The 20911-nt window shown below is 32.1% G+C and overlaps 2 protein-coding genes across 2 annotated transcripts; one reads left to right on the forward strand and one right to left on the reverse strand.

Moving 5' to 3' along the window:
* Nucleotides 1-939: 939 nt before the first annotated feature.
* LOC140437458 (deoxynucleoside kinase-like) lies at nt 940-7381 on the reverse strand. The gene is made up of 2 exons (XM_072526997.1): nt 6725-7381; nt 940-6495 (listed from the first exon to the last, which is right to left on the reverse strand). Exons 1-2 carry the CDS (start codon nt 6929-6931, stop codon nt 5980-5982), a joined length of 723 nt encoding a protein of 240 aa, XP_072383098.1. The 5' UTR covers nt 6932-7381; the 3' UTR covers nt 940-5979.
* Nucleotides 7382-7935: 554 nt separating this feature from the next.
* LOC140437459 (dnaJ homolog subfamily C member 17) lies at nt 7936-15439 on the forward strand. Its single transcript, XM_072526999.1, has 5 exons — nt 7936-8134; nt 8479-8754; nt 9079-9285; nt 13532-13612; nt 14621-15439. The coding sequence occupies exons 1-5, from the start codon at nt 8060-8062 to the stop codon at nt 14822-14824; spliced, it is 843 nt and encodes a 280-aa protein (XP_072383100.1). The 5' UTR covers nt 7936-8059; the 3' UTR covers nt 14825-15439.
* Nucleotides 15440-20911: the final 5472 nt, after the last annotated feature.

Consider the following 20911-nt stretch of genomic DNA (forward strand, 5'->3'; position numbering starts at 1 on the left):
TTCAGCAGGATCTTTTTTGTGTTCCGCATAACGTCTCTCTAGCCCACTGTGTTGCCCAAGATCTTGAGATGACTAAAGGAATCTCATCCGTATTTTATAAGAAATTCGGTCGTTTGGACGAGTTAAAAAACCAGCAGCCTAAAGTTGGAAGAGTACTGAGATTAGAAGATGGTTCTCGATCTTTGCTGTATATGGTGACCAGGAAGTCGTATACAGACAGGGCAAGCTACGAGGATATATGGCGTGCTCTAACTAATTTGAAGAAAATTGTGTGCAATTACGACATCAAGAATTTGGCCTTACCCAAAATAGGCCATGCACTAGATAATCTGGACTGGAAGATTGTCAGAAGCATGCTTGAAGTGATCTTCCGAGAAACCGGCGTACGAATTACTGTGTGTTGCATTAACCCGATGAGATCGTATCCTTCAAAGTCAGTAGACTGTTATTTCTTTCTAAAGGGTTCATGCAGAGCTGGAGAGTCCTGTAGATTCCGCCATCCTGTGCCTACATATAGAGTTGCTGATCGGGACAATCAGATTTAAGAGGGGAGCAGTGTAACGAAATAGCCCATCTCCGATACGTCATAATTCTTAGAAGGACGAATCTAGAAAACGTAAGAATCGGCTTGTCAATAGCGCCCGTCTTTCGGACGGGAGACAATTAGAGGTGGGACAACGCCAGAATGTTCTCGAAAAGTAACTTTATTATATATATGTAACGTTGTTAGGAGTGAGTTGGGTTGTTAAGATACTACCGAACTGTAAAGTTATAAATAAATATATGTATATAAATTCGAACCGCTCGTTTTATTTAAACACGCTACAATATTATTCTATGCGCCACCTCATGGACATTAATTTTTGAGTATCAATTTATACATGAATACTGTGTAGTAAAACTGCATTAAAATCTTGGATATTGTAAAAAAAACAACAATTTAGTTTATAAATTATATTTTATAGGACAAAAAAGTGCAACTATCTCTTTGGAAAATTTTTTTAGACATGTCTATTCTACTAATTGAAATCAAATATTTACTTTCAATATTTTCGTCATAAAAAATTACAAGTATTCAAAGTGCATTGTATTTTACAAACAGCTAAATAACTTGATCTAATAAAAAATGCAACAAAGTGGTCAAGGATGGTTGAAAACATTGTTAATGATTTGTAATCGTTGAGTATGTCCGCCTCGATATTTTCTTAAGAAAAAGTTCTCGAGAGTTTTGAAACATGGTAGGTACATAGATTAACTCTTGATATACTCAATAGATCTACTCAATAGATATACTTATATAGATCAAGAAAAAAAGATAACAATACGGAACCTCCAATTACACTAAAAACTGGGGTATTAAACCAAGGATCAGATTTAATGCCCAATATAACAAAATCAGAAATCAAAGAAGCCCTGAAGAAAATGAAAAATAATCGAACCCCGGGTGAAGATGGAATAGTATCAGAAGCACTAAAAATTAGAGGGGATGTATTACTTGAAAAAATTAAACAACTTTTCAATATCTGCCTTCACAGCGCCAATATTCCAAGAGACTGGAACAACGCTATGATTCTATTACACAAAGCAGGAGACAAAGCAAATTTAGAGAATTACAGACCGATTAGCCTCCTCAGCCATATATATATATATATATATATATATATATATATATATATATATATATATATATATAGGTTGTTTACGCGAATACTAGTTAAGAGAATGGAAAGAAAATTAGAGACTTATCAACCAAGGGAACAGGCAGGATTCCGAAAAAGTTACGGAACAAATGACCATCTACAAAGTATAAAAACCCTAATAGAGAAAGCAGTGGAATACAATAAACCTCTAGTTCTAATATTTATCGATTTTCATAAAGCCTTTGACACAGTTGAGCTAAGCAAAATATTACAGGCGCTTAAAGAATGCAGGCTAGATTATAGATATACTAAATTATTATACAAAATATACCTGCAGGCAACAACCACTGTCAGATTACATACTAACAGTAATCGCATAAAAATAGAACGGGGGTTAGACAAGGAGACCCAATGTCACCTAAACTTTTTAATACGGTGCTAGAACATGCTTTTAAGAATTTGGATTGGATGACAAAAGGAATAAAAATAGATGGAGAATATCTAAACAACTTACGTTTCGCCGATGATATACTTATAATAGCTGAAGATCTAGGTATGGCAAGAGAAATGGTACAGGAACTCGTTGTGGCTACAGAAAATGTAGGTTTAAATATAAATATCTCGAAAACAAAAATCATGACCAATTTGGTACCCAACCAGAACATCAGTATTGGTGGGAAAGAAATAAAACTCATAGATAGATATAAATAACTGGGACATGAAATTATGATTGGCAGGGATAACCAGACTCATGAACTGAAGAGAAGAATCGGCCTTGGGTGGGCAGCATTTGGAAAACTGAGAGAAACTTTTAAAAGTGAGCTGCCCACATGCCTAAAGAGAAAGGTATTTGATCAGTCTTGACGTACGGAGCAAAAACACTTACCTTAACAAAAGCAGCAGCTACCAAACTGAGAGTCACGCAGAGAAGAATGGAGCGGTCCATGTTAGGAATAACTCTGCGAGACAGAATAACCAACGAAGACATCAGGAGAAGAACCGGAGTGACTGACATCATCGAGAAGATAGCCAGACTAAAATGTAGATGGGCAGGACACATAGCCAGAATGAGAGATGGGCGATGGACAAAGAAGTTATTGGAATGGAGGCCAAGGGAAGACAAGAGAAGCGTCGGTCGACCACCTACAAGATGGACTGACGATTTAAGAAGACTCAATAAAAACTGGATAAGAGCGGCGCAAGATAGAGGGGGTTGGAAACATGAGGAAGAGGCCTATGTTCAGCAGTGGACTCTTGAGGCTGGATGATGATGATACTCAATAGATCTTGAATACCAAAATTATTTAAAATTTTGAAGAGAAATACAAGCTTCACTACGAAGTAAATAAAATTATGAAGACAAATTTCAAATTCTGTCGGGTTCATTGATAATCCGTTGGATCAATTTATTCAATACATTATTTACTTCGTGAAGTTCTAGAATTTAAGTTACAAGAAATGAATTGCTTATCCCAGACTATGTGATCATAGTTTCGATACATAGAACAATAATTTCTTCCATTATTTTAGTGGAACGATCGAGTACTGCAGTAATATTGCCAAGTTTAATGAAAATAACATGAGATGTGATGTATATTGTGTGTATTTTGGGATAACAGCAAATTTATGTGTCAATATCCATTGGTAATTTTGTATATCTTAAAGTAAATTATGACAATTTAAATTTAGTCCAATTTTTGAAGATATATCTCGTAAGTTATACTGAAAATAAATGCTTAATTTCTAAATACTGATTTTATCATTACTGTAATATAATATAAAACGACTAAAATAACTACAGGTACTAATTTGAAGGAGCTAGATAATGGTATTTTTTATGTTCCAGCTTCACATTGTAATTTCATTACATATTGCTGGTAAAGACACACAAAATGCAATTTGATAGAACAAAAAAGTAGTTTAGTAACTATCTAATAAGTTCTAGGCATCACCCAGAGATCGCAATATTATTTACTTCATCAATTAATCATTTTTTTTAATATTTGTAAACTTTATAAGGTTCTAAATTACATATGCAATATAATTAAGCACAAAAATATGTTTTATAGCTTAATTACATACCATTATACAAAAAGTAAAATTTGATGGGGTGGTTTTAATAATTTGATCACTCACTCTAATACAATAAGAATTGTAATTTTGGTGAATATTTAAAGACTAATTTACGAAAATAAATTGAAGTACAAGGAAACTATGGTTTAATTTCTTAAACCAATATAATTCCCTAAATTAGGAAATAGGGCAAAAAGTTTGTGCTAACATAACATCAAGCCAAAAATTTGGTAAATTAATTTTACTGGTCACAAATATTCATTTTTTATATGGAATTTAAATGTTTACAAAATATGTATGTTATTTTACCACGGTTTCTTCAATTTTTAAAAAATATGATAAATTTACACCTAATAAAATACCACTATTTACACTCCCATAAAATGCTCTCAAATCCAAACTAATGTTTTTTAAACTTTTGAATGCATTGAAAATTTGGCATAAGCATAATATGTATTTAAAAAAATATGATTTTTTATAAGTTTTTTTAAGGTTTGAGTTATAAAATTAGGGTTTTTTCATATTACTATGTGAAATTTGAAATATATTAAATGCTTAAACAATTAAATTTATAACAAAAAATAATAGCCTCTTGTTAGGGGAAATATGCCTATTATGGCATGCTGCCTTTGATGGCACACCACGTGTAATTTGTAAATCGTTTCCTGTCGAACGATATCGGCTGCATAGACAGTGTTTATTTGCAATGGTACAGATACAAACACTTATTAGTTCCACAGATAAGTCTGTAACAGAAAGTGTGATTTGTTGAGTGTTGAACTATTATAACGCACGTTAACACAAACAGTTTTTTGCCGCTTCTCGTCTGAAGTTAAAATATCCAAAGTAAGTATGCAATTTTGATTAGTATTAAGCTTCAATAGGCAATGCATTTTAACTTCTGCCATTGTGGTGCTAGAAGATAAACGCTCTGCTTTAAATCTGATGCGTACTTACCAAGATGACGGCATAGCAGATGTGTTCCAATGATACCACAGTATGCCGTTAAATGTGCAAAGCGTGCTACTATAACATCTATTGCTGTATGTCTTCCTAAAACCCTACAGAATGTTAATGAAACTTCTGAAATTAACACTATAGGAAGATTCAGTGTTAGTAGAAAACCTTTGTTTTAATTGTTGCAGTTTTAATTTGGTGGCAATATTTTTTACTTTTAAATTAAAATTAATACTGGCTTGTTGCTTGGTTAATTAGTTGGAGCTAAAAATTAGACCAAAATGACACAGCATTAATTACTCAATTTACTACATAGTTGGGGACTGGGTTCAGCGAATAGAGTATAAAAATAAATGTATAAATTGAAAATTTGAATTTTAAACAATTTTTTTACTACATAAAAATACCAAAAAATTGCACTGAAAATTGGAAATTTTTTATATAATTAGTTATTAAATACAGATTTCAATATTTTACAAAAAAAACCACCAATTTACTAAAAGTTATAGGAAAAATGTTGATTAAATTTATTTAAAATATCTAGACTTTCTGAGATCAACAGACTTTTTTGTTTTCCAGTGAAATTTTAACCATATCGAAAGGGCAATCATCTCAAAGCACATATTTTTACACAAAATTTATAAGAATCTAAAATACTGTTTCAAATAGTAAAATATCTACATTTCTGACTTCATTTTGAATCATTTAGTTCAAATTCTGGCACAACTATAAGACTAAGCAGCCAATTTTATATTAAAAATGTATTTTTTTAACAGTTTTTCTTACACATCTCTAGTTGACCAATCAATCTGAAATGATTATTTGTATGTTTACAACTTGCATAATTTATTTTTTATAATGAGAAAAGGGTATGAACAATTTTGAATAAACTGTGGAACACCAGGGTTCTATTTGATTCAGGCCATAGATTCTACTGTAAAAACTTGTCACAAACTGATACACAATGTGAACATACTACTTCAAATTTCAAGAAAATCACATCACATAAACATGAATGATTAATAAATGCATATAAAATAATTAAAACTACTTTGTAATTTAATAATTAAAAATAATTTCAAATAGTATATAAACACTGTGAATTTGCTGTAAAATACAGCAATTAATTAAGGTTCTTAGTAACACAAACAATGGTGCCAATTTGGAACCAATTTTCTAGTTAACTTCTCTAATTTTCTAATTTCTCTAACATTATTATCATGACCTCTGCTTTTAATGTTATGACCTTGAGTAATATCACACAGTATAAATGAAAAACCCTTACATTTTATCCTTCACTTACATATCTTTAATTTATCTTAACTCCTACAGGTTTTTTATTAAGAATATGAGACTCATACTTTTCATACTCTTCCTCAATAACTGATCTATCCAGATCAGCATTTAGAACAATAACAGGAGCCCTACAATTATGTAATGTTTTATTATAAAGCCAATCATCATGTATCTCATGCAGGGCTTTGATATATTCAAATGCAACAGTCTTCTCCTCTGACCTATTACGTTTTAAGATCCTCTCATATGCAATCTCAGGAGAGGTTCTTAGATACACAATAAGATCAATTTGAGCATCATCTGTTGCTGTTACGTATTTAAACCATTCATCAATGACTGCCACTGAAGCAGGTGGCATTAAACCATCCCTGGACATTTTTTCTACAAAACAATACCTTGCACTATATAACGACCTCTCCATTAGCTTTACTGGCTGATGTATCTTTTTCTGATGTAGTCCTAACATGGTAAGCTGCACATATGACTGGAAGGTAAAGCTCCACTTTTTTGGATCCTTATACATTAAATCCTGGAGGGAAAATAAGGATATGAAATCAATAATTAATAATAAGTGCTTATTAGAAACATGTTCCAAACTTTAAGCTAAAAATCTAAATTTTGTACATAAAAACCCCTTTTTGAGTTATTACTAAATTAAGGTGATAATTGGGTATTAGTGCATAAGCAAATTATCTTAAATGAAGCGTCTAAATGTGTACAGATATAAGAAATACTTAAAATTTAAAATATATACTAACCAATAAATTATATCCACTGCAGTTTCTCCACATATCTATAGGTTCTGCAAACACAGCAACATTTTCATTTTTGTTAAAGTGTTCCAAAAATGTAGTTTTCCCGCTACCAACATTCCCTTCCACAACTACTGTAAAGGGACGGCTGTTATTACCTCGGGATATGGGAGACTGGGCCATTTTAGCAATTATATTCTTAATCTTATTCATATGTTCCTTAGTGGTGCAACATTATAAAATGTAATAGTTTTACGAATCTTGGCAATTATTAAAATTTTATTAAATCACGTCTAACTACACGTCTACAACACTATCCTAAAGCAAATGCCACAATTAGAGAAAATTAGTAGGTGTTTATTTCCCTCCAAAAAACAACCGCCAATTATTTAAACTCCCTCCATCTTTGACATTTTGAAGATACTGATCGTCAATAAATATAACAAAAAATACTTTTAAGCAATTAAACTTTAGTATAAGGTATAATTTTAAAGTAATTTATATCATGTACTCTTACTTTACTGTCTTGTTTAAACTTTAAAACAAATCTTGGTTATTGGTTATTGAATCAATCGTAATAAGGGGGAAATGTGACTTTGTCGATATTATCATATAGCCAGGAACATATGGAATTATTCATCCCTAAATTTTTATACATTGCGCGATTGCACAAATATTATTTAAACGATATATTATAAAAACCTTAAAAATGTAAATTATATATTACTTAGTCTTTAAGTATTAAGTAAACATTACTTTATCAATTACTTAATCTGTAATCTGATTAGTGAACACTTACATCACCGCTTACATCATGATAAATGATATAATTATAATTTTTATTTTAAAGGTTTTTTGAAAACGATTATCGGATTGAAAATCGAAATGTGAAAAAACAAATAAAAAATGTAATAATTACAATCAATAATTGTGGTTTAATCCCATATAAAATAATATGCAACTTAAACTTTCCACAAAAATCATTTTAAGAACCACTTCACATTATGATATTCTATTTAATACTTTTAACTTTTATATATTTTAGGAATTTTTTAATAACAAAAATGCAAAAGAAGTAAATTTAATTTTTTTATTTCATAATAACTATCCACAAGAAGAAGATTAAATCTTCTTTTTTCGAAAGAGAAAATGGCAAGAAAAATAAGAGAATGCCAAACATTTTGCTACAACGGCAACCATCGAGAGTTATATGTGCCGTGGAATGACTTGTTTTCATTTGTCGACATTCGACGATTTAACATTTGTAGGTTATATTACAGTTTGTTATTGCAAGTACATAAACATTTGAAATTTAATAGAATAAAAATAGCAGGATTTAATATGGGAGACGTAAAAATTGAAGAAATGGATTTGTATGAAATGCTAAGTATTGATATCGGCAGTTCGATATCAGAGGTAAATATTAATTAATTATTTTGGACAAAGTTACATATATTAGTTAATATATTGTATTGAATAATTATTCTACAAATAAACAAACAAAGTTCTTTAGTATTCCTATCTATATCACTATGTTGTTATCCTAATAATGAATCCCTTTATTCTACTTTGAGTAAAATTCGTTTGTAATTTTTACCACAAATTATTCAGAACTTGTACTTTTGGGAACAAAACAAACTACCATTTACTACCTCTTACATAATCTTTAGTACCATTGTAAGTCCCTGTAAGTCTCTAAATATTATTTTGGTTTGCAGTTGAAAAATTATTCCAATAAATTATTTATTAACATTTTCCAGATAAAAAAAGCATACAGAAAACAAGCCTTACAATGCCATCCAGATAAAAATCCAGATGATCCAAATGCTGTAAAAAAGTTTCATGAATTATCCAAGGCATTAGAAATCTTAACTGACGAGTCAGCAAGAGCTGCCTATGACAGAGTACTGAAAGCTAAAAAAGAGGCTGCTCTGAGACATAAAGAGTTGGACAGCAAGAGGAGGAAATTGAAAGAAGACTTAGAATATAGAGAAAAACAGGGATCAAAACAAAAAAGTGCTGATGAGCTATTAAAGGTAATTGGTTTAATATTTCTATCCCTACCATATAAGTAATTTCACACTAAACTAAAGCCTAACTTATCTTTATTTTTGTTGTATAATGTGTATCACCTGTACATTATGATTCCTTATACTTGTTATACAGTATCCATTCTCTGCGTATGGTTACAAAAAATACCCATAACCAGCCAATGGCCATCTCATAGCCAATGACTACATAATAGTATTTAGTTTCATTTTTAACAAATGGAGTCCTTTATTATTTTAGTTTTTAATGTGATTGTAAAGGTATTAGTAATTACACATATTATTTGTTTGGTAATTGTTTGTTGACTTTAGGCTGAAATAGAGAGATTAAGAAAAGAAGGATCAAAGCAAGTGCAGGAGGAAATAGAAATAGTAAAGCAGCAGCTACAGAAAGAAAAATCCAATCCACAGTACTGGGATGGGTCTAAACACAGGATAAAAATAAAATGGTCAGCTGATAAAAGTGACAGTAGCAATGGAGGATACAACCAAGAAATGTTAACAAGATTTTTATCCAAAGTAAGTATATCTGTGTAAATTGTTTTCTTAATGATTTTCTACTGTCTTTTGGTTCTTTATTTTTTCTCTGTGAGAATATTAGATTTTACCATCTATCCAAGAAGGTCTTAATAAGAAACCCAACCCTTTGTTAACATGTAAAATGTTACAGTTAATACATTATATTTACAAATACACAGCTAATTTGCAATACAGACGGAGAGTAAGGAATCTGAACAATATTTATTATTACTACATAAATAATTGGGATATACTCTTCATATGTATATTATTTATACTCTTAGTCATTTTGGTGGTTAGTAGTAGATATGGAAGTGGGGTAGAGGTCTGGGGGAAATGGTGTGTGCACAGCTTTTGAAATATTAATTGTTATATCTGTATATGAACATTTACAACATATAAGCATTGTTTTACCAGTAGCTTCTTATGAGGAAAAATTAATATTTTGCATAACTGGCAGTCACATATTTGTATATAATTACTCATATATATTTCATGCATAATAGCTTGATAAAGTAGCTTTTGACATATTAATTTGTTATATCTATATAGAATAATTGACAAAGTATAAGAATTATTTTACCTGCAAAGTCTTCTGAGGAAAATATAAAAATTTGGCATAACCAGTGGTCAAATATTTGTATATCGACAGTTAAATGTCAAAACCTCATAAGTCAAAAATTAGCCATTTTTAAATTTGTGAGGATTTGGGTTGAAAATATTGTTTCGAATGTTCTAGCTAAACCACAGATTCATGAAAAATATATTTTGGCATGTTTTTTCCAAGTAATAATTTAATTTATGACTAAGAAAGAAAATATATGTTCTAAACATCGGAAGTTTTTCCACTATTCTAAAAAGTTGTGAATGTTGACTTATGAGGTTTCAACATTTAGCAGTCGATATATTCAGATATATTTTACACCTTTACAAAATAGGCAAATAAAAACATAAAAACACATCTCCCAAGAAAGGTGATATATATGGCTACCACTCACTTCAATTTTACACCATTAAACAAAAATTTTCTTACAAAAAAATAAGTGACTGATACTATCAGCAGCTCCCTGAATTCCATTACTTCCATTACTTTTAATATATATCTAGTATTTTATAGTAAACAATAATTTTCATGTGATCCCAAACAGAAAACCTTGTGGAGTTGAAATCTAGGACATGAAAAGACCAAAGAGACTGACAACTTCCATTACTCTCATGTCTGGAAAGCTGTTAACCCGAGACAGCTTGCGCCTAAAAAGTTCCATCAATACTCACGGTTGGTTGTTTTGACAGACTTTAAACTGACTAAAACATTAATACATTATTTTTCAAAAAATAACTTTATTGTGAATGATACAATGCAAAATTAAACAATATTTAAAAAAGTTCTCTTGTTTTAGCAGGTTAAAAATAATATGTAAATTAAATGCTATTTTATGTTTTTCTGTTTTCTTTGAGGTACAGTATTCACACCTTCCTACGATACTACATGCTCTAGGGGTTGCTGGTTTACTAATTTTTAGCATACTATGAATATTGCTTTTAATTTGTAGAGGAATATCCATTGTCAGCTGTCTATGCATTTGTTCAGTACATAATTATTTGACAAAAGTTCTCAAAAAGAACAGTTGGTGTAGATTTGCTTTCATATTGAACTCAAATATAATTTGACTATTTATTCCCACAATATTCAATAACAAGAAAACAATTTTAGCGGCCCTCTCGCGGTGTTACGTGAAACGGAATATATACCTTTCATTTCATATACTGCTTCAACACCACCCCTTCTTTTATTGTAGTACAATATTATTTCCGGTTTTTGGTGACATCGTTGTGAACTTGTCCATTATGGCGCATCAATACATATGATAGTAAAGTTATGTTATTTGTAAATCCACAATTAGTGCTGTTCACTTCTTTATTTTGGAGCTGACGAATTCTGGTGGTAGTTCTCTCTTGTTTTTCTGGATGGTTCAAACAACAGTCAAATATTTTTGAAGTAAATCTTGAACTAAATCTACTGAAGTACATCAATTATCCATGGTTATGTTGCAACCAGACCACATAATTGGTTCCATCAACTGTTTGACAACACTTGCAGCACTATTTATTATCTAGCGGAAATGGGCCCTCAGCTTGCTTCCCTGCATACATTTTCATATTCAGAGTGTGGTAAGTTTGAGAATCTGCAAGCGAGAAAATTTTAATTCCATATCGCGCAGGTATATATATATATATCGGTTTCAAAACGTCTTGCGTCGTTGTCCGATGCCTAATTTCCACGAATTTCTATCATTCCATTGTTCTTCGGTCAAGTCTCGGGAGCTCATTGCCTTTGTTATTCCCTCCTTCCATGTTCTTTTTGGTCTTCCTCGTTTCTTACGATTTGGTGGTATCCATTTCATGGCGATTTTCGGTAGTCTTGTTTCTGGCATTCTTTGAACATGGCCATACCATATAAGTTGTTTCCTTTCTATGTCTGTTGCCAGTGATCCATCTACCCCCATCCTATTTCTTATTTCATCGTTTCTAATTCTGTCTGCTCTAGATATTCGAAGTGATCGTCTAAATACATCCATTTCTGTTGCTTCGAGTTTTCTTTTATTGCTTTCTGTTAGTCTCCATGTCTCTGTACCATAGGTTAAGCTGGTTTTTATGAGAGATTCATAAATATTGTATTTTCGTCTTTTACCAATTTCTGAGCTCCAAAGAACTCCGTTAAGGCATCCAATTGTTCTACGGGCCTGGGTTATTCGTTTTCTAATTTCCCTATTGTCTGTGCCTGTGGTGTCGAAATCAATTCCTAGGTAGGTATATTCAGTGCAGAATGCAATTTCGGTTGTGTCCATCTGAATGTTGGATAGTTCTGCGCCTATTGGGAGATATTTTGTTTTTTGTGTATTGAGTTCTAAACCCCACTTCTTTTCGCAGGTTTACTCTTTATATATTAATGGAAACTACATCGCCTTCGAAAAACATTTCGTTGATCATAGTTTCCGGTCCTATTGTATAATTTTTTTGGCATCTTTTTACAAATTCTTTTGCTGATTTGTCAGAACATTTCCGAATCTTTCGGTTCTCAATATTATCGAGTCTTATGTAACACATAATAAACTGGAACCTGGACAACGATATTATGCACCGAAAATATTCCATACCGTTGCCTTCAGTGGCTCATAAATCCGAAAGATTTAGGTGAAAAGCTCGTGAAACACAGGCTAAATATAGTAGTCCTAAGAATGCTTTCATTTCAATGACATCAATTTCTTTGGCACCCCTTTCTTGTGTAAAAATGTCTTAAAAATTCTGAATTTTTATATTCGTATATAAGACTAGTTCCTCTATAAGGTCATCGGGAAAAAATAACTTCCACGAAGCTAGTGAACTTGTCGTGAACTTTGCAGTGTTTGTGGAACCTCCATAAAATCGTATAATATTGGCAGGATTTGTTTATAGAGGCATAGTTCAGGGTGGATTTTTGAAACCACAGTGTTCCAGACTTGCCTACATAATTTTCAAGGCGCTGGGTCAACGGAACTTCGTCGTAAGAATAAAAATCTTCAATATTATCATCGTCATCATAGTCAGACTGCTCAGATTCTGTGTTGTGGTCGCTTTCCTTCCAGAAAATATTCTTCAGGGTCTGAATCGTCTCCAACTTCCTCTTCGTTTGATGATAATTTCTCGTGTACGCCTGCGACTTCTACTTCGTACGGATCTATTATTCTGAAATATTATTTTCATCCTAATTAAAACTATTATTTAACAATTTCAATAATTGTTTGCAAAATATGTTAATAATTTTTTACGTACGTTAGAATGCTCGCCATTCAATGCGTCAGATGTGCATAGATCAACACTTTAACTTTAAATAATAAGACTTGTGGAGAAACAAGTCATTTGCGGGGCATTTGGCGGCAAAACGACCGGGGTGCGAGCGTTCTTGGGTAAAGTGCAATCACCATTTTGGGAAAGATGTATTTTAAATTATAAATATTGTACAAGTAGAGGTGTGTATCTATGTGCAACCACATATTAATTTTATTACAAAAGATATTCTTTTCTGTATGGAATTAAACACAAAAAAAGATGTTAAGGATAAAATGGAATAGATATAATGCAAATGTAATATACATATGTAATATCTAATAAAAGAATCATATTTCCTTTTTGTTTTTCATTTGAATAATTATTTAAGCAAATTTTAAATGACTGTAGTCTTGTAAACATAAATTTTATTTTGTAGTATGGAGACATCCAGGCATTAGTAATGTCACCAAAGAAAAAAGGGAGTGCATTAGTTGAATTTAAAGAGAAAGCTGCTGCTGTAAGTATTACTGCATCCATTATTACTGCAACCATTTTTCCCAATTATTTTCTATTTTTCACCTTATATCACTTAATTTTTTGTTAGTAGTATATAAACCATCATAATTGCTTGAAATATGTCTTCTGTTAGAAATGTGTTTCAACACAATACTTTTCGCTTTCTATTTATGACTGTGTCAAAACATTTCCTTCCTTGCCAAGTATCTGTCTTCTCCATCCCCTTACATATTACAATCTTCCTTAAATTGTCCTGCATATCGAACAGATATCTGAGTTTAGGTCGCCCCATTTTTTTCTTCCTACCGGCCTATTTAGCATGGTTATTTTAGAAGGATTACTTTCATCCATCCGCATAACGTGACCCACCCATCTTCGATGGTTTTTATGATATCTTCATCACCAAAAAGTCTATAGAGTTCGAAATTATATCGCCTTCTCTCCACAGACTCTGTGAGAATGAAATTGGATTTTGTCTCTTTTATAAGTGAGCCAAAGCTAATTCATTTTTGGGTAGGGATATACAGTTTTCTAGTATCGATTCTCATGAGAAAATCTTACCACTTTTATCTTTAATTATGACCAAAACTAATAAAATTTTAAAAGTGATTATGTAAAATCGCTCTCAAGTGGACTAAATTAAAAGAGAACCGAGCAAGTACGCATGGTAAATTATGAATACTTTATCCCAAACCGATAAAAAACAATATCTAGACAGAGGAGTAACTGAAAATACAGTCTCGTAAAAGATTTTCAACTTGATGAAATTAAAACGTCACAATTGGTACCCATATAATCAAGTCCTCTGTGCTTTTACATCTGGTTTTATTTTTACTTTATTTTTGTTCTTAATTTAGTTTTCATCCATGATCTTAACCTTCCTTTGTTTGATTATTCCTATTCTTATTCCTATTATTTTTATTATCTGTGGTCCTGTTAGCCAGTTCATGTCCGTCCATTTTTTCTTTTTTTAACCAGTTGTTAAAGTGATTCTATTGTTTGATTTTAGGAAATGGCCGTAGATTTGGAAGTGGGACTGCCTCACAATCCTTTAAAATTAGAATGGTTGGGTGGCCCACCTCAAAAGAACCTAGAAGGGAGCTCTTTGGTAAAAGAATCAGATTTTGAAAGTATTACTTTAACCAAATTGCGACAAGCCGAAGAAAGAAAACGTCTTATTGAACAAATGATGGCAGAAGATGAAGAAACTTAATTATACATTAAATTAAATAATAAATTTGTATAAAAGTTTTACGTATATACAGTTTTCCTGTCATGCTACTGTCATTAAATGACTAAACATTTTAAACGTAGGTTAGGAAATCTACATACAACCTTTTTATACTCACGCAACTCTTTTCCTTGAAACCAAATGTTTATAATTTGTTACATTTCTTAAATTATCTGGAAAGATTTTATGAAACTCTCTACTAATCTAAAAGCATTTTATTATTAATTGTCAATTATTATTTATTACTGAAATAATTTATTTCCGATACAGTTTATGGTTATGCTTTAAAGTTTTTTTTGGTGAATAATTCAATAATGACATGGAAGGGAAAATTTACTATTCTTATATTCGGTTTCAATAGCACTTGAATCAAATTCTAAAAACACGGGCGTCACTTTGAGGAAAATCTGATTTGTATCCTCTAAAATGAATAACAGTAAGTGTGATACAAATACACCAAAACGTTTAAATGTTTAGTTACTTTTTCAGGAATATTGTAGAAATCTTAATTTTGTAAATAGTGAACAACAAAATGTGATGATTATATCTAATTATGATATATTCCACAAGCCGAATGTTAATAAAATATTTTTTGTTTTTTCTGTGTAATATTATTCTTATAGAAATATCTGAAGTGTATTGTAAAGCGATACATTACATTGTACGCGTAATGTGATTTCATTCATTAATCTGCTTTGATTACTCCTGGGAGTAATCGTTGATACGGCCTAGGAAATGTGGTACTGGCACAATAAACAAAATAGGACAGAACTGCGGGAGCTAGAGACCTTAAATAAAATATATTAGACAAAGAAGAATGGACTAGTAAATTACGTACTCAATTTCAAATATTGTTGATGTTGATATAAGTCGACAGTTATCTATTAAATGATTGTGAACTTGATGGAGGAGCTAACAACTGATGATCATCATCGTCTGTTGTGCCACAGCTATTAGAAGATCTCGAATGATCTTGTTTAAGGCTATGTCGAAGATTTGGCATTCAAACGTGTCACCTTGTTTAAGTCCTTTGTGCTTCAAGCGGGTTGGGGTAGCAGGAACAAACTGGTACAACTTCTTATTCCATTAAATCCCACTTTATGCCTACCCATCCCACATCCTACACTGGAAGGTCGATAAAGATTCCTGGCTTCCTAGCCATTAACACGACTGTTAATGACCAATCATCTTGTGAAAATGCAGCTACTGGTCTACATAAGTTACAACTGAGATACACAGGTAAATGTCGGTACATGAAAAGTGCAAAGACTAAAAACAAACTGGCAAACTAGCAATTATTGAAAGAGAGCTTACACAATACAACATTGAAATCGCTGAACTAGCTGAAACACACTGGCTAGGAAAAGGCCATTTTAAAACGTAAAATGGTAATTATGCCTCATTATCTGATAACGGGATCCAGAATTTCACTGGTGTAGCCATTTAGATTTCACTAAGATTACAAAAATCAGTTCTTTAATTCCAGGATATTACCAACAAATACTCTATTAGAATCAGCATATGATTGAAGCAACACATACTCTATACTTAAAAAAGTCCTGGAAATAGGTAGAAATCAAATCGATTACATCTTAACTAATACTCACTGGAAATCATCAGTCCAAACGGGGAGAACCTACCCTGGGCGATGTGTAGATAAAATCATATTCTTGTAGTTAAAATAAAGCTTAAACTTAAAGCACGTGATAAACGGACATCCTATAAAAACATCATTCTATAAAGAGAAATCACTGAATAATAGATGACACATTTCAAATAATTGATAATAGAACATATCTTTGTCAAATTGGTGTGCAGACAGAAAGAAGAAAAAAAAAATAATTTAAGAAACCTCAACAAAGAAATAAATCGGAGATGCAAGGCTGACAAACAACAATATATGCAAGGAAATTGAGAACCCCGATCAAAACAAACAACCAGCCAAGAGACCTGTTTCGAAAAATACGATAGGTACATAGCAAGGGACTTTCGAGCCAGAACTTGGACTGTCGAAGACCACACGGGAAATCTGAAAACAAATAGAGAATATACGTGGAGATCATACTACCAGGATCTATAGGTATAAAAAAGACCAACACTTGAAACGTAACACCTTAACTTAGAAGAAATGGAAAAAGAACCAGATATATTAGAAAACGACGTAAGACTTCATCATCTTCGCAATCAAATATAGTATTACAGGCAATGGTCTACCGATTGGACGCACCCTATAATCAGCAATAAAACAAAAAGGCAGCTTTCGTAAGTGCGACAATTACAGAACTATTTCTCTTATATCACAAATTTACCACTGATCGCATACCATTCATCACGAAAATACTAGAAAAACGGAATTCGGTATAGAATGCCACGAACTACTGTTTCGTGTACTTTAACGCAGCTTGTGTTACTATTACAATGTCCAAATTATATCAAGCTATCTTCTTCTTCTTCAGGTGCCATCTCCGCTACGGAGGTTGGCAATCATCATAGCTATTTTAATTTTTGAGGCAGTAGCTCTAAATAGTTGTTTTGAGCTGCATCCAAACCATTCTCTCAGGTTCTTAAGCCATGAAATTCGTCTTCTTCCGATGCTTCTTCTGCCATCTATCTTTCCTTGCATTATGAGTCGCAGGATGCCATACTTCTCGCCCCGCATCTCATGTCCGAGATACTGTAGCTTTCTTTCTTTAATTGTAAGTTCAACTTCCTTCTCTTTACTTATTCTTCTAAGTACTTCATTGTTCGTAACTCTATCTACCCAGGAAACCCTCATAATTCTTCTATAGGTCCACATTTCAAAGGCGTTAAGTCGTCTCATTGTGTCTAGATTTAACGTCCATGATTCCACTCCATAGTATAGTACACTGTATACGTAACATTTTGTTTGGCGTACTTTAAGAGCTAATGTTAAGTCTTTGCCACATAGGACCTTTTTCATTTTCATAAAATTATAACTTGCTTTTTTGATTCTGACTTTGATTTCTGCAGTGTAGTCATTATTTTCTGTTATAAGTGTTCCTAGGTAAGTGTACTTTTTTACTCTTTCGATCTGCTGGCCCTATACTATCAAGATTTCGTTAGTATTATCATTGTATTATGGTTGTTTTTACAAATTTTCATAAACTTCGTCTTTTTGATATTGAGCGAGAGTCCGTATTCCCTACTACACATTACTATTTTACTTAAGAGTCTTTCCAGGTCTTGTAAACTATCGGCTATTATTACTGTATCATCTGCATATCTGATGTTAACTAAGACTCCATTTACTCTTATGCCGACTGTTTCATCTTCCAGAAGATGAATTACCTTTCTCGAATTACCTCTTCAGAATAAGCGTTAAATAATAAAGGTGATAGTATGCACCCTTGCCTGACTCCTCTCTTTATTTCCATTTCTTCAGATGTCTCTTTTTCAATTCGTACTATTGCTCGCTGATTGTAATAAAGGTTTGTTATTAGCCTTAAATCTCTTTCATCTAGGTTTTTTTTTTTTTTAAATTTCGATGAGTCGGTCATGTTTTACTTTATCAAACGCTTTATTGTAGTCTATAAAACAGACGTAAAGAGGACGGTTAACATCCAAACATCTCTGCGTCAGCACGTTGAAGGAGAATAGTGCCTCTCTGGTACCCATACCATTGCGGAACCTATATTGTGTGTCGCTAATATCCAGCTCCAGTTTAGAGTGAATTCTGGCGTGGATAATTTTCAAGATATGTGACATTAAGCTTACGGTTCGATAGTCACTGCACTCTTTGGCATTCACTTTCTTTGGCAAACACACAAATGCTGATGTCAAAATTTCTCTAGGGATGATTCCCGTAGTATAGATAGCGTTGAACAGTTCTACTATTATGTTCAGGTTTTTCTCGTTGACCAACTTTAATAGCTCGCTTGGTAATTCATCTGGACCAGCAGATTTATTGGTTTTATTGAGTTTAATGCCTGACTAACCTCTGATTTGGTTATCTCTGGGCCTACATCTCCCGTTTGGCTATCTACAGATGTACTAGCTTCTCTCTGGTCATGAAATAATTCCTCGATGTACTCTTTTCATCGTCGTAGTTTTTATTCTGTCTCCAATATAATATTTCCATTTTTGTCGAGCAATATATTCGAGGTTCTTCTACTTCCTACTCCGGCTAGTTCTTTGACTTTTTTATGTAGATTAAAGTTATCATATCTGTTTTGCAGTTCTTCTATTTCTTTACATTTTTCAGAGAAGTAGGTTTCTTTAGCCTCCCTAATTTTTCTTCTTATTTGGTTTTGAAGCTGTGTATAACGGATCGTATTGGATTTGTTTTTTCTCCTTTCATTCATCAACTCTAGAATTTCCTCGGTCATCCACTCTTTTTTCTTACATTTGGTTGTTGTAAGTACTTTCTTACTTGGCTCCAATATAGAGGTTTTGAAGAATTGCCACTGCTGCTCTACGTTGCAATTATTTCTTGGATGTCTATCTAGATTTGTGTTGATTTCGTGTTTCAGATTTTCTTTTGTTTCTTCTGACTTTAGTTTCTCTATGTTAAGTTTATTGTTGTTGCGGCTTTTTTGCGTCTTTTTTAGTTAAAGTTGAAACCTAGAAATAAAAAGACTGTGATCAGAGGATACGTCTGCTCCTGGATATGCCTTTACTGCCTGAATTGAGTTTCGATATGTGTTTTATTAGGATGTAGTCAATTTGATTTCTGACGATTTTGTTGTCTTTGTCAGCTGGCGATTTACATGTATAAAAGCGTCGCATAGGCAATTTAAAAAATGTATTTGCGGCTATAACATTATGCTCCTGGCAAAATTCTATTAGGCGATCTCCTCTGTCGTTTCGTTCACCAAGCCCATATGGTCCTACCAGTCCTACATAGTAGGGTAGCACTTTCCTTCGCCAATTTTTGCACCTTCAAAAGAATCGCTAAAGTATCCCTTGTACAGATTGCAATAAAAAATATATAGGACAAAGTTCAAAATTCATAAAAGATCGGATTACCTCCCACAAAAGTGACTGTAGATTATAACCAGAAAGATCTACTCTTGCCACACATGTACATAATAATCACACTATGGAGTTCCTTTAAAATCTTAGGTGTTGAAAGTAACCATAGTAAGAGAATCTTTCTAGAGATGGCTTTCATAGCAGTGTGATAATTGTATCAACAAACAATCAGATATTCAACCTTTGAGTGAAATATACTCCTATTTACTAGCCTTGGACAAGAACAGAAGAACCAAAGTTAAAAGGTTTGCGTAAGATCTGTCGCTTAATTTATTAGTAATGTTGATTGCTGATAAACTACTTAACTGTTTAACTTAATACGATCATGACACAAAAAATTACTAACTACCTATTTATTTAAAACAAAATTGTACATCAAGTAAATGTCTAACCTTACTTCAACATTATACACTTTAATTTAAATGGTAGATGTCAAATATGTGCATATCTAATAAACTTCATTGTAGCTTTCCCTGATGATGATGCATACGAAAATAGGCGAAATATATTGGAGTATACAATAGAAAAGAGTATACTTTGTCTATCAGCTGTTTACACAATAATTTCCCTCCTTTGAATATATATATATATATATATATATATATATATATATATATATATATATACATATATATATATATATATATATATTTATATATATATATATATATATATATATATATATATATATATATATATATATATATATATATATATGTACGTTTAGCTATTTCAGTATATTAACTATGATTCTATTCTGTATGCAAAGAACTTTTTTTATGTTTTGATTGTCAATTTGCACGTTCCGGCACTTCCACTCATCTATCTTCTCACCGAATTCACTAGCGAGTTCTAATATAATTTTAATGTGAATATCCATTCAAACTATCTTACTATAGTAATGACATTAATCTGAGTCCTCTAGTTATCCAGCCATCAAGCCGGCGTGGGTGTCAATTTATTTTAGCCACTTTTTGGCAAATATCTTTTTGTTTGTATTTAGAATATTCAGACCTCTTTGCGTCTTTGTGAGTCCGGTTACTTCTAATCTGTTGAAATTGGGAACGACCCGTAAAA

This window comes from Diabrotica undecimpunctata, chromosome 3, assembly GCF_040954645.1.
Source record: "Diabrotica undecimpunctata isolate CICGRU chromosome 3, icDiaUnde3, whole genome shotgun sequence".
NCBI classification, from domain to species: domain Eukaryota; kingdom Metazoa; phylum Arthropoda; class Insecta; order Coleoptera; family Chrysomelidae; genus Diabrotica; species Diabrotica undecimpunctata.